We start from the raw sequence: 22,645 nt of genomic DNA, 5'->3' as shown, positions 1-22,645 counted from the left end.
CTTGCTGTCCCCACATTGACTCGATTGCAAACTAGGTCGTCATCCAGTAGAATTTGAGGTTTGTGTAGTTAAGTTCTACTGTGATTTGGGGTTTCTGTTTTTTCTTCTAGATAGCTCTGCTCGACTTGTGTTAGAGAACTAGCCTCATTTGTTTTTGCCTTCGCGTTAACGTTCCGTGATTGTAGCTTTTCTTTACTGTTATTTTCGTGTTCTGGAATAAAGCCTGTGTCACTGCTCTCAAACCTTCTTGTCTGCGTAGTGATACATTCCTGGCTGTTAGGCCAACCATAACACCACTCATCAACTGACTTTCTCATTCTTATTCACTCACTTCAAAGTAAAACAGAGGCAGTGAGATGAGTAACCCTTTAATTTTCAATTAGCACAGTGTAGCATTTAATGACATAAAAGGAGAAGATTTACATGAGAATAGTGAAAACATATTTTCATTGTCTGTGCTTGACTTTGACTATTGTTCGCATGCAAATCCTTCATATTTCTTTTGCAGGAGATCCATGCCTAAGCAAGTAGGTCTGTGTTGTGGGGTTTGACACTCCGCGTCTGTAGGCCAGTATTCGATCCACATTTTCTCTCCAAGAATATAGTTGAACCTGAAGAGAAGAGGGTGAAAACAAGTTCATCTTTCAAGTACAGTGCACCAAACAAAACCAGCCTTGATGCAAGCAAAAAAAAAAACAACCCAAAACAACTCTCCAGAGCTGGGCACTTGACCATTTTTTGCCGGTCCGGCCGCAACCCTCCGGCCATATTCATAAACATTGTCGGGACCCCGCCCCATTCCGCCCCCCATCAAAAAATACCACAATCCCTATAACAGCAGTTGTCTCTCGCGCCAACGCGGGAGTAGAAAGAAGCCTTTCACCGAGTAGGCTGAGATGATTTTTTTTTTTTGGCCGCCTTGCGAGCACGTCATACGCACCAGGGCCGATAGTGGGCTGGACTAAAATCAACTTCCGGCCATGCTTGGTCCAGCCATTTTTTAAAAATTTGTCACCCCCCACCCCAAAAATGGGCATCCGGCCGGGCCGGAGTGTCCGACCGATCTGGCCCAGGGACGGACTGCCCAGTTCTGCAACTCTCGCACACAAAGTACACATCCAGAGACTTACGTTTGACCCTGGTCATCTCTGTGAATGTCTTTTGATGCGCCCATGATTAAATAGGCTTTGCCTGCGCCCAAATCTAAAGCATCCCTGCAGTGTGGAAAACTGAGGAATGTGCGCAGTTTGCCTTGGGCACCCATATCTTTATTTCCTGTAATGGCAACATGGGAGAAGAAAAAAAATGTTTATGAAAGAAGTAAGATGAGAGCATCAATATTCTTTGAAAAAAAATGTCAGGTTGAAACCTATGTCCAAATCTTTTCAATTTCATATTTTTTCACAAATCTATGCAGTTGGTCAGTTTGGGTCTGGTATTTTTAGAATTTGACCAATTTAAAGTGCTGAAACTGACTTGCTTTCTTTGAGGATGCAACATTAATGGCTCAACAAATACACCATTTTACATTCTGCCCAACACCAATGATATGTAAGACAGCAAATGTGAATATTTGCTAGGTCAGTTGAAATCAAAACCCACCTTCTTTGATGACTGTGGTCACCCGTGCTGTATACAGGTCAATTGACGCGCTGTCTTCCATTTTTTCTATATGTATGCGGTACACTGAGGACAGACACGTTACACATTATCCTCTTACTTACTCATTCTCACCATCATCTAATATGACAAATGAAATCAATATCGTGTATTGTACATTCTCTTACCAAAGTCTATCTTGCTGGTCTGGGTACTCTCACAGGACTTTTCTGCACGCAAATCGTTACTGATTTGACCCTTCTTTTGTAGACTGCAGTTCTCTGGGTGAGGGAAAAAAGGGAGCGATTATTTAAGTGGATGTAATGATGTGTTAGTGCTGCTAGAGGTCAGGGTTTCTTTTTGTCCTGTCCAGCAGGATCTTACAGCAGCTAGGTGACATAACATACTTTACCATATAGTGCTGGAAATTTAAAGGAGAAGTCAACTCAAAAATGTTCTTTACAATCATATGTTCTATGCACTATAGACTAGTGGGGCGGCATAGAACATATGGTTCTATTTCTTGGAGAATACCCGAAGTAAAAATTTAATAGATCACTGTTGCTATTGTGATAAGCAATTTAGCTAGACATTTCATTTTGGTGGAAATTTAAAGTGGAAGTCAACTCAAAAATGTTCTTTACAATCATACGTTCTATGCACTATAGACTAGTGGGGCTGCATAGAACATATGATTCTATTTCTTCAAGAATACCTGAAGAAAAACATTAATAGATCACTGTTGCTAGTGTGGCTCATGGGCAGTGTGAGAAATGCTCTACAAAAATGTTAAATGCGACAACTTTACCAGAATTCTATATCAAACGTGTATCTGTACAGACAACAGGAGCTGTTTTTTTTCTCCGGGTATTTCTCAGAAAATACACTTGGTACAGTCTTGAGTGAACTGGAGGTTGTCTTCCATCTTACCTTCAGCACAGGTACATTCATCCTTTGTGCATAGTCTCAGCAGATGACCAGATTTCCTCTCAGGGTGGTAGAATTTCACACAATGCCTCTCTACAAATAGACATGTAGTTTTTGTTGAGCCAAGAGTATTTACTGTCTTGTTTATGTCTGCAATGTGCTTTAAGAAAGTTGGTCTTTATGTACCAAAGTACTACGACTCACTTTTTACTTAATTGCTAAACCACATTTGACAAGACCAATTAGCTGCCCTTGACTTTTCTTCATCTTATCAAGACATTTAGGACACACATATGCTTCCAACTTTATGGAAACAGATTGGGGTAGGGCCATTTTGTGTTTCTAACGCACATTGCAAAGTTCACAAACGCATTCTTGAATTTGGTGCAGAAGAACTTGAGAGCCCGGACCTCAATACCATCAAACATGTGAGATGAGCGAGAACAGTGAGTGTAACTTATAAGTGACCTTTGACCTCACAAATTCTCAAGTTTATCTGGATCTCTAGATTATCTATCTAATCTATCTAACCTATTTTATCTATCTATCTAATCCATCTACCTTTTTGTAGAAAAATACATCTTCACTTTTTCTGCACCAGAGTTTGAATCAGAAGTGTCTTTGTGACTCACGATCATAGTATTCATAAACAGACACAGCAGCCGGTTGCAAGATGCCGACTTTCAGGGTCTGGATGATCCTGAAGCTGATTTCCTCACGACGTTTATGGGAGACCTGCGGAGGTGGTATAAACAAAAGTGAAGCAGCTCTGCGTGATCAAAAGGGAAAGAAGTGTCAGAGGCAAGGTGAAGAGATGTCTGTCTTACTTTGTCCAGGTAGATGATGAGAGAGCCCTTCTCTGACAAGGCTGTGTTCATCTCATACTTTGAAATGGTGCGTGCATGTCCTTTGGACAGCTATATGGAAACATACTATCAGAAACAGTTCTAAGCTCTATTAACAATGTAAGCTTTGTCCATAAGGACTCGTACCAAGCCCAAGTCATTGTGGTCAACACGAAAGCCAGTCAATAAGCCAATGTCCAAGATTGACATGGATGCATCATGCTCTTTGTTTTTGTACCTGCTCAGACACCAGACATCACATTATTTCAAGATTTAAAAAAGAAAAAAAATCATATTTTATTCGTCATATTTTCAATGGAACTCAGGGAGGGGGACAAAAATCTTTGTATCATTTGTTAATTCTTTTTCAAAACCAAACAGAGAGTTAAAAAAAAATGAAATAATGACTTGTTTTGTCAATATTCATTCCAAATACCCAAATGAAACACGGATAACCACTCTTTTCCGATTTCTGATTTTATGCAAAGATGCAAAATGGAAAAAACAGATGACGGGCGATTTGGACATTTCATGTACTGTACTTCGGATTTTCATTGAAGTTTGCGGTCGGAATCGTTGACGGAAGCCCATTTAAAATCAGAGGCGGACCGGCCTATAGGTGAGTACTATTTCTTTAACCCCTTAAAAAAATTGATTTACGGACGACGGAAGGGTACCCACGCTGCAGACGGATGACAAATAACGGACGCTCAATTTTTAGTCAAATGCCCAGCTCTGCATAAGTATAGATAGCCACATGAATGGGGGGGACGATTGTTCACAGTTTTCTGACATTACACATCGTTTTAGACTGTCCCGTCTTGTCTTCCCTGTCGAGATAATGATAAATAATCACTAGTGGTAACTGCATGTCTGATGTTTCAAATTTAAAAAAAAAAATGTTTTCTTTTTATCATAGCCACATGTCTGATGTTTGCAATAAAACAACCCGCCAAAAAATCGCTTAAAAATTCAGTGGGTTATGATTTTTTTTAAAGTATGCTCATGCCTAAGTCTCAATAGAAATAAGTGACATTTCCGCGAGTTAGGTGAAAGCTCTCTTCCAGTTCAAGTCTCATTTTGGTTCACAGATGAAAATATCTGGAGTACATGAAAAATTGAAATGCCCGTTACTTTGTTTTTATTTTGTTTGTTTATTTATTTTGGGGTTTTTTCCATTTTTCTTTTGGGCACAAAATCGTAAATTGGAAAACAAAGTGTTTTTCAATATTTATCAACAAATATTGAGAAAACAAGTCTTTTTTCGTTTCTTTTTAGCTTTGCTTTTGTTTTAGAATATACACTTATTGACAAGGATGTAATGTTACAATAAATTGCTAGTCTTCTTTTTGTTATTGTACTTACATAACCTCTATTTTTAGCTTATAGATCTTCTCGTCCTGGTCAATTTTTTCTAGAAACACATATCAGATAATCAGATTCATGTTTTCATGCAAACAATAAAACATTCAGGCAAATGAGCACATTATCAAGTGCATTTGTAAAAATGACAAAATATGAACATTACCTGGAATAAGTTGCACCGACAAGTCAAAATTCTGACAGTCACTTTCTTTTTCGGAAGGCAGGGCATAATACAACGACACCATCTGTCAGATGGATAACAGCAAATTATACGATGGAAATCATTTTAGAGGAATGGGCATATGTATGGGCGGCACGGTGGTCGACTGGTTAGCACGTCCGCCTCACAGTTCAGAGGTCGTGGGTTCCCTGTGTGGAGTTTGCATGTTCTCCCCGTGCCTGCGTGGGTTTTCTCCGGGTGCTCCGGTTTCCTCCCACATTCCAAAAACATGCACGGTAGGTTGATTGGACTCTCTGAATTGCCCCTAGGTGTGATTGTGAGTGCGGATGTTTGTCTCTGTGTGCCCTGCGATTGGCTGGCAACCAATTCAGGGGGTCCCCCGCCTACTGCCCAAAGACAGCTGGGATAGGCTCCAGCATGCCCCACGACCCTTGTGAGGATAAGCGGTATCGATAATGGCTGGATGGAGGGACATATGTATATTATTCATATGTCTGAGCTTCTGGATTAATTGGAACGATAAGATACATATTTTTTTGTGTGTCATTTCCAGCCAGACGCATTCCCCACCTAAAACCGTCCTTAAACTAAACAACAAATGGTCAGAGTATGAATAATTTGGGAAATATACTGTAGCCGTTAACAACAGCTGAGCACAGCATAGATTAAGAGTTGACTTACTGTAAACGTTGCTTCTCCACTACCTTCGGCTGTCACTTTGACATCTTGGTTAATACTCTTCATCTGTGGGTTAAAAATGCACACAAAGGCTTATTTATATAATAATACATTTGGACAGTAGCAGTGAATGAGATGTGAGGAACTCTCACTTCAGATGTTCTTGTGGCATGCTGGTTTTGCCTGTTAAAGTTAAATTTGAGAGGTCTCGATCTGCCCGGCACATCAACGTCCACTTTCAGATCATATTCTGGCTCTTTGGCACTGATCCAGTATTCCGATATTGCTTGATACACCATGATTGTAGCCTAAACAGAGGAAAGGGGGGGGGGGGGATGAAGATGATCCCAGATGACATGAATATTGCTGTAAAATCTTCTCTCACCTGAGTCGATCCATAGCCTCCGCCCACCTTCCTCTGTTTGTTGAACCATCGCACCACAGGTCTGGCTTCCTCAAAGGCCTTTTTGAAGATTAAAAAGAAAGGTTTTGCACTGGATGTGCGGTATACATGGGAACTATCGATTACTGTTGAAAGTGGTTTCCAGTAAACAATAGTAAAGAACAATGTGGTAAACCTTTGCTCAATTATGAAGTGAAAAGTTTTACGTTGATTTTGATGTATCCGTTGTGACAAGTTCAATCTTGAACACAGTTTCTTTTGAGAAAATGTCCCTATATTTTTGCAGCCCTTATTAATCAAATTGACTTACCCCAGCCTTAGTCAAAGCCAGAAGAGCATAGGCTGTAGCCTCCATTGTATAAATATGTCCCTTCGGCACGGGCCAATGGGAAAACTCTGCAAAGGAGACATGCAATTTGTTCTTTTCAATTAAGATTTTATAATTCATCATCATTTACAATACAATCAAAAAAAATCACTAAAGTCATTAATTATTGTTTTTATTGTAACTTAGCCACTTTTGTTTTCCAATAAATCCTTATTCTGGTAATCACAATACTATGCCTACAGTGTGTCAATTTACATAATCCTGTATTTTTTTGTTTCTTGCTTTCGTAAAAATACTGTACCTATTATTTACCTTTGACAATATAATACCGAAGAGTAAAATGAACGCTGTTTTAGAATTCACCTGGGGAAGCGAACTTGAAGAGGATATCCTTGTTTAGCTTGTTCTTATTCGCTAAAGCATATGATGTCATGGCTACAGCATAAGGGTTGGTGAGGCTGGGCAGACGCTTTTCCAGGTAAGCAAGAGCTTTGGCTTCGCTATCTTCCAAACTCTGGAGAGGAGAGGAAAGTAAGAAGGGGGGGTCATGATGATACCAAGGGTCAGTCCTTGGACACCTGTTGTTCAGTACGAGTCAATGTTGCGGCAAGATCCTTCTATGGTGCCCCCCTCTGTCGCTGATTATACATACACTTACTCCCCCCCACAAAGATCTTATTACAAAATATATATATATATATATATATATATATATATATATATATATGCATATTAGATTGATACTTGAATGTCAGTGTAATGTTAATTAGCAATTTACTGCACTTTAAAATGGCATGTGGTAATAATACTAAAGTTTAGGATATTTATACTACTAATACTAATAACAGTTATATTAGTCAAGTCATTTTTTTTATATAGCCCCTTAAACACAAGTAAGTCTCAAAGGGCTTCACATGCCCATAGCTGACAACATATTCATGACATCCCCAGATCTTAAGCTCCTGGAGGACAAGGAAAAACTCCCAAAAGAAAACATCTGGGGAAAAGAAAAGAGAAATCTTGAGAAAGGACCACAGATGGGGGAATCTCCCTTCCAGGATGATGGGCTGCAATGGATGACTTGTATTGACTAACAGTTATATTAACAATTAGATTCAAGGTGATTCCCCCCTACCGAAACACTCCACCCACACCCTCCCGTTGCCCTTGGATGACCTGGGGACAGATATCACCTAAATGTTGGCGTCCCCACAGGTTAGTTTCCTACACAATCTTCTCATGTGAACACAAGGATTCCGAGTGACAGAACGTTCTGGAAATCATCCGGGCTTCATAGAACTGTAGTTACATTTGTAACGTTTGTTTCGCTGAGCTTGGCACAGCAATATAGTGTATGGTTTGAACTAGATATGTATCACACAAAACAGCAAAAACTAGCAATGGCATTGCTCAGGGATAGAGACTTGTGCCTGAAGCTGCACCATCAATCACATCAGTTTCCCGACACTGGGACCATACAGGATTATCCTTAAAAACATGATGGGGATAAAACAACAACAACAACAACAACAAAAAGGGTGGCCTGATCAGTCATACGAATGCAGCGTTTTTGCATCCAGCACTTTTTGGCACTCACTTTCTCAGGCCAGTAATTTAAAAAAATGTCGGCGAATAAATGGAGCCAAGTACTCACATTAACAGTGGCAGAGCAAAGTGCGCTGGACTCCTGCATTGCAATGAGATTGAAGGCTGTCATGGAGGCATCTGAGTCTCCACCCTTCACGTCACCCTATACACGCACACAATACATAGATAAAGTCATATTATTATCAGAATCGCTTGAAAAAGATCAATTGACAACAATGAAAAAGGATTGCCCTTACAATCATCTCGCCGTGAGCCACACTGCCTACTTCTCTAAACATGCCGTCAGGTTGCTGTGCATTGAGAATAAGGAACCTGACAGCATCACAGATCACATTTCTTTGCACTGCCACCAGCTGGTTGGACATAGAGAACACTTTGGCAACATAGGCTGTCAGCCTGAAAGACAAGAGGGCACACCGCTTTTGTTGTAATCATTTGCACACCCCAAATTCTTACTTTGTAATTGAAAAAAATGACAGGTACATTGCTTTTGTTTGTGTGTTTGTTTGACTCACCAGCTGCTACCAGTACCCTTGCCCCACACAGCAAAAGAACCATCGTTCTTCCGGAAAGAAAGCTGATTTCTGTAGCCTGTGCCCAAAGCAGAATTTTTAACCATCGTGATATCATATGTCAGTGTCTTTCATCTTTGACAGTTTGAGGAATCCTCAGTGTATAGTATTACATAGTTTTCATTTATTCATTCAACGCCTGTTCTTTGAATAATATAACATGGACCTACCAGTCTTTATGTGTTGCAGGGCTTCATTACGTTTATTAAAGCCCACAGTTTCCCACTGGTTGGTTTTGTCCAAATATGTGGTTGCAATTACAGGCAGGGTCATGTGGATCATGTTCTGCTCTCCACAGCCACCAGGCTGATAAATCAGACTACCCATTGATGTCCCAGCAACGGCATTCTCAACCAGTACACTAACTTGTTCTCGACCTGCATGCACACAGATACACAGTTACAACAAAAACATACTGTAATGTTGTTGCATATATTTTCTTCATGTGTGAGCACATGTTTTTGTCTACCTATAGAAATGTAAATCGTTGGATCCACTAAAATATCTCACCCATCACAGAGATGTGTGTGACAGACTCCGTGCCTGGTACCACATCTTTCTTGGGAATTTGACTGTTGATAATGACTTCTTGTTTACCATCTACAGTGGAGACACACAAGTTTGAAGATCAAGTGCTAAATTATAAAAACATTACACAGTTACAATGTTCTTGTCACAGAGCGTGGTGGAATGAGGCAACTCACTTATTCCGTTTTTAGCAGGGTCAAGGATTATTATCTGAGGAGACTTAACCAGGACACCTTCAGGCTGGAAAAGCAAATAAATAAATAAATAAACAAACAAATACACATTTACATGTAGGGCTGTCAAAGTTAAAGCATGAACTATGGAGATTAATTTACATTTTATAACGCACAAAAAAAAAATGAATACAGTTAACTCAGTGTTATTTACTTCCTGTAGCAGCTGACCTCTGCTCACTGTGCAGACAAACTGAGAGGAGAGTCATGCTACGTTCACACGGAGAGTCATGCTACGTTCACAGCAATCGCGGATCAGCGTTCCGATTCGCTAGCGTTTCACCGTGGGAAATTTGAAACCTGAATGCCGCAGCCAAATCCGTTAAAACGCCCCGTACCAGCCGCCCTTGGAAGGTACCTTGACTATGGATGCCTAAGAACAAATGTGCCTAAATCCATTCCTCGAGATCCTCGATCCAGCCTGTTTCACATGTCTCCCTCCTCCAACACATCTGATTCAAATGATCATCTTATCAGCAAGCTTAGCAGAAGCCTGCTAATGATGCTGATCCTTTGAATCAGGTGTGTTGGAGGAGGGAGACTTCTAAAACGGGCTGGATAGGGCCTCTCGAGGACGGTCTTGGGCACCGTTGCCCTAGATGTGAAGTGGTGAATTTATCGTGTCGGTAGTGAGATGTGTATTTGGCGGGTTGTGTTGGTCTGGGCTCTGTCAAATGTATACTTTTCTTTTAACTTTACACGGTTTTTAAAGCGCCTGAAAAGAACACTCTTACACACTTTTTCACAAGCATCTGTAAACACTAAATAACAGTGAATTATTTGATATTTTTTTTCATGAACAGTCTAAGCTGTACAGAAAATAAATAAATCTTGAGATTGAACATTTCAATAGCCACTCTTAAATGTTCATTTACCACCACTTTCAGCTCCTTCATTATTCCATCAGAGAGATGTGAACCTCTCACAGCTCCTTTGACTTCGATACCAAACTTTCCTTGCTCCATAGGGATGATGATATAGGGTACAGCTAGTGTAGTTTGGGGCCCAATGTCAACCTCCTGGCTGAACTTTGAGCGCTTGGAGGCTGCACTGCACACATGTGCCGTCTCAAACAGATCCAGACGCACCTCGAACACAAAGTTGGAGAAGGGAACTGAGGAATGATCTAGTTTTATGGTGTCCACACATCGCAGCCAAGAACTGAATGTCTGTAGTGTTCTTTTAAATATGGGTTCATTTTCTAAAGCAGCAGAGTGAACACACACAGACTTACTGTGATTTCATCAGGGGTGTAGTTGTGCAGGATTGCCTTGATTTCAATCTGCTCTCCGCGCACAGCCGAGTAAGGAAGCTTGAGGTCAATGAAGAAATCCTTCTGTACTATGACATCTAAAGGTTCACTGACGCAGATTCCTAAAAGATAGGAAAAAAATGAAAAAAAAGTTTCCATGGAAAGGAGCATACAGAGCCAGCAGGACAGTATACAGAATAACCGCCTTTCAGCTTTAAGCAGAATTTGAAATGAGAGGATCCTCACCATGAGTTTTGGATAGACTAATACCCATGAACTGCCATGTTGTTATGGAGTCTTGCATGGGGACATAATTCACATGTGATGTGGTGTCACTGAAAGAAAAAAAAATATTTGATCATTTTGCACAGGGTATGTATATATAAGTGCTATAGGAAAAAATGTGTCACTAATTTACTGTATAAACAATTAGTTAAATGTTAAAAGAGCACCTCTCTGATAGTGTTGATTAAAACTGAGCTAACTAATGTTTTTTTTGTACACATCTCTTGTGTAGGATCTTTTTCGGTGTGCAGGTGTACCTACCTACAGTACCTACCTAGCATGTGTTAAGTGTATACACATACATTATAGACCAATTTCCTTACCAGTTAGGCGTTTGTCGAGGGCAAGCAGGCAATTTGATATCAGACCAAAGCCAGCTTTCAGGAAAATTCGTGCGGGTAACAATGTCAATGTTGTCCATATAAATGTCATCAGTCGTCTCACCTTAAAAAGTGATTTTAAAAAGATTCATGAGGGACAATAATTTCAGTGGACTATGGATAGTGTCCCATATGTCCATTTCTTACTCCGAGCTATTTGAAGGGTGTCTTGCTTCATCTCAGATCTCTGGCCTTCCAGCTGCTTGCAGCAATACAAGAAGGCCTCGACACACGCCGCTCCATCAGTAATGTACTCGCTGCGTATTTCACATGTGTATGAGAGAAGACTTTCCTTCATGGCATCCAAACAACACTCCTTCTGTTGCCCTTCATATTTACTTGCTGAAAACAAAGGAAATGTAAAAGACACAGGCGCCATGATCAGTATCTTGATGTCTAATGTCAATTGTTTTTTTCAGTTGGTGGGCATACAATGATAGAGAATTGTAGAGAGATCCTTACCTAAGGTTGTAGTAACGTGTAACAGAGTTGAAGCTCGTTTACTCCTGCTGCTGGCTGATGGACATTTCAGCTCTGGAAATGTAGCGCAGTTTGATTATGAAAATGACCCAGATACAGATAAGCTACTGTTGGGCATCTGATGCAACAAGCCAGTCAATCAATTAGAGACAGTATTCCACATTTGTGAAAAAATAAACTAAAATAATTGCAAATGTCCATGAGACCAATTTGATCAGCCGTGAGAAAGCCGACTCAAGAGTCAGAAGCATCCTGATTTTTCTTTTTTAAACCAGCTTCTGCCGTGAAGCTGGGAGTTTTTTTTTTTTTTTTTTCAAATTTCTTGCATTTTGCAAGACTTCATTTGGCTGTTTTTAACCACAGCTGATGAGAAACTAGCATTTTCAAAGTCATTATACTGTCTATTCTACAGACAGACTGACTCATAGTAGTGCTTAAGCACTTACCCTGGATAAGAATAATGCCCTTTCTGCTGGGGCCCATTTTTTTTCAATTCATCATTTAAAAAAAAAAAACATTAACATATCTGTCATAACAAATGGTTTGATATCTAACAAGCATTTATTTGCATTATTGTTTGCCCTGAGCTGTATCACATATACTCATTTTGCTAATTTGGACCCGAAAGAGTTTGTAACTCCGCTTTAAGTGACTACGTAAAGTAATAGACAGAAAAACAACCAAATCTGTCACCTTGTCGGTAAGGTGTCCCTTGTCCACTGTTGGTCTCAAACACCAGCCCAGCATCGTAGAACACACTCATTCCATCCTTGCCCCCACCTGATGTGCAGCCTGTGTCGTGCTTCTCCACAGTTTCCCACACCTATTAAGCAATAACAAGTACAATTATATATAGCCCTAAAATTACCGAACAAATCACCAACTACATTTTGCAGCCTGAGGTTTTTCTACTTTGCTCCGTATTTGTGTGGTCTTTGTCTCAATGATTATTTCCCTAACATTATGCACATTTTCAGTTACTTGTGCAAAAGTATTTTTCATCTGGCAGCACTGATCTAAAGAGCACCAAACAAAGAAGTCAAAAGTGGTTGCCTTTTTCTGGGTCAGACGATGCATCTTGCTCAGAACAAAAACACCTTTGTCAACTGCCACCAGGCCCACAGTGGCCTCTGGGTCTCCAGTGACCTTTAGTCCAAACAGCTTGAGAGGTTGATAGGATGGTGCCGCTCTTGTCGATTCCAGTTTGAGCTAAATAAATGAGGGAAATGAATGTGACACAGATCTGTTTTTTTTCTTTTCTTCGAAAATCATTGAATCAATCATTTATACTAGGAATGACAATTCAGCACCACCTTCACCATACGGGTGACCACTAGGGATAGCTTAACTGTCATTTTACCGAGCCCATGCAGGAGTCCTTGACATCCACCCACACAGAGTCTGACACCACCTCGCTGTTATCTGGACGGTAGTAAGCTACGATACGGAATGATGGGAGCATTTCTTTGGTGATGGGAATGATGACAGAGATCAGAACTTGGCCTATCGTCCTGTGACGGCCAAATTTCACCAGCTGTCCTCTGCCAATGACCTTAAGAGACAAACGTCAGCGTTCATGTATAAAAATGCCTATCAAACACATAGACAGTCGGGTATAAAACAACTCTCACCAAGTATGTGATGTCAGTATCTTGAGTTGGTGGCCTGTTTAAATTGAGGTTGATTTTCAGGTTATCTCCCAAATCCAGCTGAGATGTGTCCACACCTGCAAAAGTCACACTTTTAAGATGACATACTGAAATTGCTACTGCACTGTAGTACTTGTGCATGGGATGAGAATAGCATCCTTTTACCTATGTGGATGTAATTATTGCTTTTGGTATTATACGGGAGGGCTTCCATTGTAGCAGTTGCTTGCCTCTCTCTGAGAATTTTAGGATCATTGGTACGTGCCTGTCGTAAAACAACAGAGATAAGCAGAGTATGGTAAGTCTTTTTAAAGTTGACAAACTATGTGAGATTTAAAACATGCCATGATACCACGAAGAAAAGCCAACATTCACTGTTTGTCCATGGCCTTAGTTACTTTCACCCGAACATAAAAACAGGAAAGAGACTTACATCGATGGTCAATTTTGGGTCCCTTGCAACTGTATTGATAGTGAGCTTGGCAATGCCGTTGTCTGAGGTGAAGCCATGCACCTCACCTGGGTTCACCACCACACGAACATTTCGTGCTGGAGTTTCGTCACTATTCATAACCTTAAGCTGCCTCCCAAGACACAAAAAATGACTTTGTCAGCAAACATTGAACAGTTGTTTGTCACTCCATGTTGTTATTATAAGCCAAGTTGTATATGTTTGCTGTTGGAAGAAAAGGAGAAATATTTTCGTCCATTTTAAATTTGACAAACTACAACGACATAATGTTATTCCATGACCATTTAACATTAGTGGGTCACGGTATCAGTCGCAACATCAAAATGTAATGAAAGCCAATACAAGCGTGGCACCGCATCACAATTGGAATACTGTATTTTACTATAATACAAAGCTGACCATTAGTATCTTATTTAAGTCAGATATTTTCTATATGGCTCTTGTACTGGATCTAATTACAATACTAGTACATTTTTGAATAAATCTTTACTGGCGCTGTCATTGCTGCGCTGTCAAAAGTTGTAATACTAAAGTGTATTTTTTGGTTTTCTTAGGTAGTTTATAGTGTTTATTTTCGTGCCTCTGTGAAATGCAGAAATTCCTGTGGGACAATGCCTGATCTAGAATTAAAATGAACATTGCTTGGTCGTTTAAGTGTACAAACACTTCACACAACACTAACGAGAAGCTCTGATGTTGGTACAAGGTGTCTCGGCAGTTAGGAGTTACTAGGAGGTTCTTGAAACAAGTTTTTTCAGCTAAACGTTCTCTGAAAACATCAACGACAGCAGCAAACTGAGAATTTGACAGTAATTTATCTTATTGTGCATGTAAACGAACCAATTTTAGGATCTACAAACTAAGTAAGAAATAAAAGATAAATAATCTTAAAACGATATTAATAATCTTACAAATTATGCTCTTGTATTAGTATATCATTCTCAAAACAAGATCAAAAAGAGCCGATTTTTGTTGGCTTGTTTACTAAAATGATAAGTTCCCCTTTGTAGAAGCCATCAAAATGATTTGGAATTTTCTTTCTTATTGTTGTTTTACTGCAAGCAATATATGCACTTTACCGTGACATCAAAGGACATTCCAGGTTTAAAATATTTGGGTGTCTTCGTGAATTGGATGGAGTATGGCGATGTGACAATATGGATGCCTCTCAACTCTGCTTCTACCATTTCACTACCTATGAACACAAAAAGGACACACACACACGCACACACCCCCACACACCCCCACCCCCACACACAAACACACACACACGGCAGTGCACTTTTACACCTACGTAACTGTAATTCATTGTTACCCGTTTCAGATGAACTGGTGTAATTCATTCATGAGAAATCATTCTGAACACTTCCTTACCACTCAACGTCATTACGCTGACAGACACAAATATGTGACTTCCCACCAAATCATCCAGGTTTGGGACAGTTTGTATCATCTGTGCTCTCTTCAGTGTGACCACTCCATGGCCTACCTCGATCTAAGAGTCCAAAACACAGATACATTTAAAAAAAAAAGAGAGAGACAGAGAGAGAGTTAAACATTGGTGAGCTTCAGTTGTCGAGCTCAGTCAAAGAGTATGATTTTGTTGTCAGTACTACGGCATTACTTTGACTTTTTGCATTTGCAGCACTAACGTCCTCTACTGTATTCATGTGGGCATGTTTGTATTCCTCAACCAGTAAGCTGTAGCTGCTCTATCGTGTTTTAGGTGCTAAACACATTTTCTACGACGAAAATTTAACTGGGCCTTTGGTTCCATTCATTGTTCTGTTTTGTTGCTCGTTCTTTGCCGTTTATCACAAAATATGTAATGTTTAATTGTTAAAGTGGAAGTCAACCCCCAAATTTTCTCCACAATATTATGTTCTGTGTAGCCCCACTAGTCTAAACACAGCATTCTGATTAATATTGCATTTGTGGAATGCGAATGAAGCAGTAAAATCCACAAGTTTTTGTCCATTTCAGGGGGCGGCCATTTTGCCACTTGCTGTCGCCTGAAAATGACATCACAGCTGCTCAGGGCTCAGGTAACAACCAATCATGGCTCAGCTTAAAAAAACAGGTGAGCGGTGTTTTGTCGCTACCTGAGCTCTGGGCAACTGTGATGTCATTTTTAGTTGACAGAAAGTGACAAAATGGCCGACCCCTGAGATGGTTAAAAACCCGTGGATTTTGCTGCTTAACTTATATTCCATAAACACAACATTAATAAGAATGCAGTGTTTAGGCTAGTGGAGGCACATAGAACATAGTATTGTCAAGTCAATTTTTGGGTTGACTTCCCCTTAACAACGATTGTTGTAAAAAGGTTTTAATAAAGATGAATACATCTGTCAAACAGCATCACCCTTAGTATTTTCAGTCATGTACAAATGTATATCGACAATATGATTGACCCCATTGAAGAAAATGAATACTGTACATCATGGTGTGCCATCTTGCAGATGCTATATTAGTCAAATATAATGCAGTATGAGTTACAATTTTCTGTAGTATGCACTTACAGGCACTCTCTGAAGAGATTCAGGAAAGCTCCTCTTTTCGCCATCCTTTAGAAACCCAAATACCACAAAGGCTGTCCCATCGACCTCTTTCCCAAATAGATACCTAAATCGCAATGGGAAAAAAGTGGAGTTCACATAAAGATCAACAAGGTATGTAAAACACAGAGAGAGGCTTTTATGCACCCAAATGACTTCCACTCACGTAACTCTGATGTCAACGGTGAACTCTTCGCTATCCTTATAGAAGAAGGGGACCAAAGGTATTAATTTGACTTCAAAACTGGGGAGCACTGAAAGTAATGAAAACATTTGATCGTTACAAATTGGATGAAAAGTAAAACACTTTGCCGTGAAACAGTTCACAATGTAGTAGGCTCTCACCATACTCTTTGACCTCAAACTGTGCGTAGAAGCTCTGCTGTGGGTGACTTTGGAACTTGGCAACTATTTTCCACAGTCCAGGACTGCACACAGAAATTCAAACAAGTTTGGAAAATGTCTGAAAGACCATGTATTTATGTATTCAGTCTCTATCATACATTTTAATTTCATATTTACATTAGAAAAATACTGTGGGGAGCGTTCACACATTTATCTTTTTATAGAATTAGCCTTGTATACATAAACTATAATGAATTTCTGTAAATGTATTGTGAATTTACAACATTCATGTGTCGTTGTGATTAACACGTAGTTTGCTGCTACCACACTGTGAATGTAAAAGTACTTGAATATCCAATGTGGGCGCTTTGAGACTGTGACAGACAAGCATCATATTAATCGGATACATTATTATTTTTATAAAAACTGGCACATAATGTAAAAATACAATAACACAGTTATCCTACTGTCATGCACTGTAAAACAAAATACAGTCGTATACAGTACTGTTGAAATAAATAAGAGGGGATGCGATGTAAAACTCCCACACCACCCACTCTTATCCTATGGTAATATATACTCTGATCCAAAATATAGTACTGTAGAGGTATAATGAATTACAGTAGGTGCATTGTAAAATAGTAATAAATTACTGGCACCCCTGCTGCCAGTAATATACTGTTATTTTGCAGAGAAATTCTTTACAGTGTAGATTTTTTTTAAAAATCCTCCATTTTTGAAAGATATGTGAAAAACAGAATTTTAAAAAAATCACCTGACAATCTCAGCAAGTTTGAAGTTTCCAGAGTAGATACCTGACTTCAGAAAGACTGACTCAAGAGGTAAAATGATGTCTTCAGGGGTCTAAGGACAAAGGACATTGAACAAACTATCATCAGTGTCACACGTTTCTTTTTGATCATGTATTTGAGCCACTCCATAATGACAGGATGCAGTGATGGCACTACAGGGCAGGCAACAGAGACATAATATATCGCCGGTGTCGGGACAAAACCTCATTAGTCACATTTTGGCGAACTTCATATTTTTTCAAAAATCTATGGTATTGGTGATTCCACACGCGTATGTGTTGGTTTTACACATTATTGACCCAATCTAAAGTGTTGAAAATGGCTTGCTCTCTTTCACGATGCTAATGAGCAAATTGACATTTTTGGGGTCTTCTGAAAAGTCACTATTTTGGAGGTACCAGGTTTTGGTCCAATGCCAGCGATATATCAGTTGAATTTGTTTACCCAGAACAGAACAGGTATATGCCATTAATCATGTTGCAATTTCACCTATTGGCCGAACAACAAATTTGTTGTTGAACGACATCAACCTCGACTCTGCTGTCAGCTTTTTCTATCCAAACTCGTACTGATTAGTGTTTGGAATAAAAAGACATTATTTGTCAACTTGAATGTTCTGCTATAGGCTACATGTTGCACTAAGCAAAATGTTAACTTGAAGAATTTAAGATATTGCTGCAAATGACTGTTCATTGAAACAGATCTCATCCGTTGAGTGTTTGTGACACAAACTTTTGCATTAACATAGTAAGGCAGGCTAACCAAATACTGTACTAAATATTATACTCTTTCTTTTGTTTGCTTTCAGTGTTTGTATTAAGTTGTGTGTTATTTGATACATCAGCTATTTCATAAATGATATCTTTACTTATTCATTGTCAAGGCTTTTGTGTTTTATGTTGGCCTCCATGGTTGGCATTAAAATCCTCTGACCGCACCTATGAATAGTTTTCTATGTTCCCTGCGTAACTGATGACCAGTCCGGCAACCAGTCCAGTCATGGTCTGAATCTCCCACACAATCAGGAAGAGTATAGACTGAAGCGATCCTGTGAACTTGAATAGGATAGCAATATATATTATATAATATATATTTCCTGTAGCTACCAACAGCCTCACTTCATCATCAGCTTTCTTCAAAAGTGATTTTCTCTTCCAGTGATACGTTATACCTTTGGAGGGAGGCTGTTGAGCTGCTGGGAACAATTTAGATAAAAGTGCTAACCATCATCTCAATGATTATGGCGGCAGCGTCCTCTTCATTTTGCTGATCCCTCTCGATAGGTTCCATGCTCGGCGACACTCCAAACATCCTGTAGTTCACTGGAAGAAAGCAAGACAGGTTTATTTGAACTAAAAGTGGTTTTGAGACATATGGCTGATATTGACTCCACGCTTTGCGCACCCATGCTGTCGGGGGTGTAGAGGTTCTTGTCTGTCTGGATGAAGATATATCCAGACTGGAAGGAGAGTAACACAACTTTCTCCAACAGACGGTCAGGGAATTGAGCTTGCAGGTACACATACTGCTTCATGTTGGAGTCCGTATTAAAGTCCGCTGTCGGTATCTAATGCATGAGAAGCACAATGTAGCAAGGACAGATATGTTGTATTAAAATGCTCAGGGACATCAAAAATATATTCGTAGTGTCTGTCTTTTACCGTAATTTGTCCAAAGCCTTGGAAGTTGTTAGCGGTATTAAGGGTCACAGACGCACCCAACCCAAGCTTTTTGGTTTTGGTTGGATGGTTCATCACATTTATGTCCACCTTTATGTCACCCCCAGTGCAGTCTTGACACTCCACAAAAATGTTTTCTGCTGTTCCTACTCGCAACAAGTTGGGGGAAGACATCACCTTCCTACAGCACATTAGAGGGAGAATCATTAGATGCTACTGACCTACACTCTTGGTCACAACATTAGGTACATCGGCACGATATAATGACACTCAGTAGCAGAGCTGTATCAAAAATGTTGCTTCTAGAACGTTTATTGTAAAATTCCACTAAGTATTGGAAACAACATATTGTTACTGTTGTTTTTCGTTTGATATTTTAATATTTTGTGGGGTTTTTTTATAAGTGTTTTTTAAGGACAGCTTTACTGCATTTGCTTATCTGTACTACGTTTTTCATTCTGTAACAAGATTTTTCTGTGAACATTAACAAATGCAGTGTTTGCAATTGTTTTATCTCCCCGTCTTACCATTTTGATCACGCCGCAACCCTATTCTGAACGGCCCATCATGTTGTGTCTAAGTATAACCTCACTTGCTCCCGCCCCTACATGAACTCTGTAAACAATGAATCATTGAGTGTAAGGGCATTTGATAAAAATAATATTTCACCACTACACTGTTTACCATGTTTGATGTAATAAAACAAATAATACTGTCTGGCCATATTTGACCAAACTACCTTGACTTGTGGAACTGCAAACTAGTGGTCTGCTAATCATTATGCAAGTGGGCTAAGCAAATGTTTATAGTTCTTAAACGTTATCAATTCATTACAAATACAGTGCGTAATACTAACAGTTGTGAAGAATAGATAGATAGATAGATAGATAGATAGATAGATAGATAGATAGATAGATAGATAGATAGATAGATAGATAGATAGATAGATAGATAGATGGATAGATAGATAGATAGATAGATAGATAGATAGATAGATAGATAGATAGATAGATAGATAGATAGATAGATAGATAGATAGATAGATAGATAGATGGATAGATAGATAGATAGATAGATAGATAGATAGATAGATAGATAGATAGATAGATAGATAGATAGATAGATAGATAGATAGATAGATAGATAGATAGATAGATAGATAGATAGATAGATAGACAGATAAAATACACCTTCACATTGGCACTTCACTACAGGAGGTGTAGGGATATATCACCCCTTGTTGCATAATTGACGCGGTTTAATTATATGATTCCATTCAATGGCAGGTAGTGCATCTACCTGTTGCCAATCATACAACATAATATGTCAAGGCTAATTGCGAGTATATAAATTTTGTGTTCAATTAAGCATGCCCAGATTACATACTGATAAGTCCATTTTGGAGGAAAGAAGGATGGATGGATGGACAGATAGATAGATAGATAGATAGATAGATAGATAGATAGATAGATAGATAGATAGATAGATAGATAGATAGATAGATAGATAGATAGATAGATAGATAGATAGATAGATAGATAGATAGATAGATAGATAGATAGATAGATAGATTTCTGTTAGTCACATGACACACATAGTGTAATGAACAAGGAATCACAGGAAACAGTAATATTTTTTTCCCATGACTGTAGATGGTGCAAGCAGATCCTGTTAGGTGTTAGGTATCTACTTACAATGGAACACCATCAGCCACCGAAGCCAAAGAGGCAAAGGCCAGTGAGGCCAGCAGCCACAGAGGAGATGCACACATGGTCTCCTCCCGTCCTGAAATACAGTCAACGTAGAATTCAGTGCGAAAACGCTCCCCTTTTATATCCCTCTCAACCAGTCTCCTCCCAACGAGTCCACATAGGTAACGCAACATCATTTCCCAGCAGCGGTTACCAAATTAGTGCTGGGATTGGAAAAGGTCTACGAAAAGATACATTCAAAAATCAATGGCTTTTAACTGACTTTCGTTTTGATGAAAATAATAAATGAATACACAAATCTCTGTAACAACACGCAAATAAAACAAATGTAATTATGTTCAGATGAGTTGATGAACCTCAAATGTAAAAGTACATTCGGTTTCACATTATTTCTATTTAATGACCAACAGTTCAGATGGGACATATACAGTTCGTGTGGAGCTAACGCATTTGTTGTGGTTTTCTCCAAGTATTCTGACTTTCTCTCACCTCCCCAAAACTTGCTTCTGAGGTTAGTCTAAATCCGATCCACACAATGAACTCTTTCTGATAACGCTTTTATTATTATGTTTTGGTAGAGACATTTAAGTCGATGATAATTTTCTGAGCCTGCTGGGTCGATATATCTTTTGACCATGCCAAAGCACACAAGGTTAAAGTTGTGTAATCCCTGACAAACATTTAAGCAACATGGAACTTTCTCTGTTGACAAACTTGTGCTGGGCAAAGAGAGAAGGCCATCAACTGTTTCCCCATAAATCCTTTTGGGTCTTTTAATTATTGTTATTAAATTACAAATTATTGAAATGATCATTCTGGAATATATATAATTAAGTGATTGTGATTACTGATTTATTTAAGAAGTCATAACTTGGGCATCTTTACAAAAACAATGTATAATACATGGTCAAACATTTCAGAGAAATTATGCAAATAAGCTTTTCACATGGATGTAATTCAACTTTGTATGTATTTGATGAGCCTTCTGTTTCAACTTGAAAGGAACAAATGACAACTATGCGAATTAAAGGAACACACAACACAGTATGCCACTCCTAGAGACAGCAAAAAAACGTGTTTTTTTTTGGTTTACTTTTGAATGATTGTTTTTAACTTTTAAATAAGCTTTATTTGCTGGTCTTTACATTAACAAAAACAAATGAATCATAACTTATATATTTAATGCACTTACATGCTCAATAAATAAATAAATAAATAAATCATCCATTCACATGGGCACAACAAAGACCAAACCTGCTAAAATGTTTCCAGATTTCCAGTTGTTTTGTCTGGAGTCTGGATTTAATAATGTTAACACTGTGACAGGATCAACAATGAAACCATCCTCCATCTCCTTTGTCTGGCTTAAACACACTGCCATTTCGGTTTGCCCTTAAAACAAAGTTTAAAAGCTGGCATTTGTTTTGGTGTAGACGCGTATTTACTACACAGAAGGAAAAACCTGCCTGTTAAAAAACCCTTCTCCACACTTAGTAAAAACAATGTGTTAAAAAAATGGAAAAAGATGCTGATCTTTAGTCACAGTAGGAATACTTGTCTTCTACCATCCAGATGATTGCTGTTACAGCACTCAGTGCTGTACTTCATGAATTACTATCTAGTAATTCATGTCTATTTGATATCAGAGGCTTGTAGAGAAAGACCTCCACTTAGGTCTGACTGCACTGCACAACTGAGATTCAGGTGTTCCTTCGTGGCATGTCAAGTCCTGAATTTTCCTGTTGCTTGTTTTT

The 22,645-nt window shown here is 39.0% G+C and overlaps 1 protein-coding gene across 1 annotated transcript; it reads right to left on the bottom strand.

Moving 5' to 3' along the window:
* Positions 1 to 352: 352 nt before the first annotated feature.
* LOC147145814 (complement C3-like) lies at positions 353 to 21,025 on the bottom strand. The gene is made up of 43 exons (XM_086034356.1): positions 20,874 to 21,025; positions 19,162 to 19,360; positions 18,905 to 19,067; positions 18,725 to 18,822; positions 17,464 to 17,552; positions 16,689 to 16,771; positions 16,510 to 16,597; positions 16,308 to 16,410; positions 15,160 to 15,280; positions 14,865 to 14,980; positions 13,747 to 13,893; positions 13,479 to 13,578; positions 13,296 to 13,390; positions 13,025 to 13,216; positions 12,718 to 12,873; positions 12,358 to 12,487; positions 11,647 to 11,718; positions 11,332 to 11,526; positions 11,128 to 11,248; positions 10,766 to 10,854; positions 10,502 to 10,641; positions 10,143 to 10,355; positions 9,211 to 9,274; positions 9,017 to 9,106; positions 8,677 to 8,883; positions 8,450 to 8,525; positions 8,171 to 8,330; positions 7,981 to 8,076; positions 6,690 to 6,840; positions 6,309 to 6,394; positions 5,981 to 6,058; positions 5,748 to 5,903; positions 5,599 to 5,661; positions 4,900 to 4,981; positions 4,737 to 4,785; positions 3,519 to 3,609; positions 3,354 to 3,443; positions 3,159 to 3,261; positions 2,530 to 2,619; positions 1,788 to 1,880; positions 1,603 to 1,686; positions 1,131 to 1,275; positions 353 to 611 (listed from the first exon to the last, which is right to left on the bottom strand). The coding sequence occupies exons 1-43, from the start codon at positions 20,948 to 20,950 to the stop codon at positions 470 to 472; spliced, it is 4,983 nt and encodes a 1,660-aa protein (XP_085890482.1). The 5' UTR covers positions 20,951 to 21,025; the 3' UTR covers positions 353 to 469.
* Between the last annotated feature and the right edge of the window lie 1,620 nt (positions 21,026 to 22,645).

Source organism: Filicampus tigris, chromosome 6 (genome assembly GCF_054856515.1).
Source record: "Filicampus tigris isolate MCC_2025a chromosome 6, RoL_Ftig_1.0, whole genome shotgun sequence".
Lineage (NCBI taxonomy): Eukaryota > Metazoa > Chordata > Actinopteri > Syngnathiformes > Syngnathidae > Filicampus > Filicampus tigris.
Note: the sequence above shows the minus strand (reverse complement) of the source record. Positions and strands in the feature narration are given on the sequence as shown.

Excerpts from the sequence above, each read along its gene's own strand:
- LOC147145814 (XM_086034356.1), bottom strand. The coding sequence starts at position 20,950 with ATGTGTGCATCTCCTCTGTGGCTGCTGGCCTCACTGGCCTTTGCCTCT. Across the intron at positions 13,579-13,746 it reads ACCCAAAATTGACCATCGAT|GCACGTACCAATGATCCTAA; the intron begins GTAAGTCTCTTT and ends GTTTTACGACAG. Across the intron at positions 13,391-13,478 it reads CAATAATTACATCCACATAG|GTGTGGACACATCTCAGCTG; the intron begins GTAAAAGGATGC and ends TGACTTTTGCAG.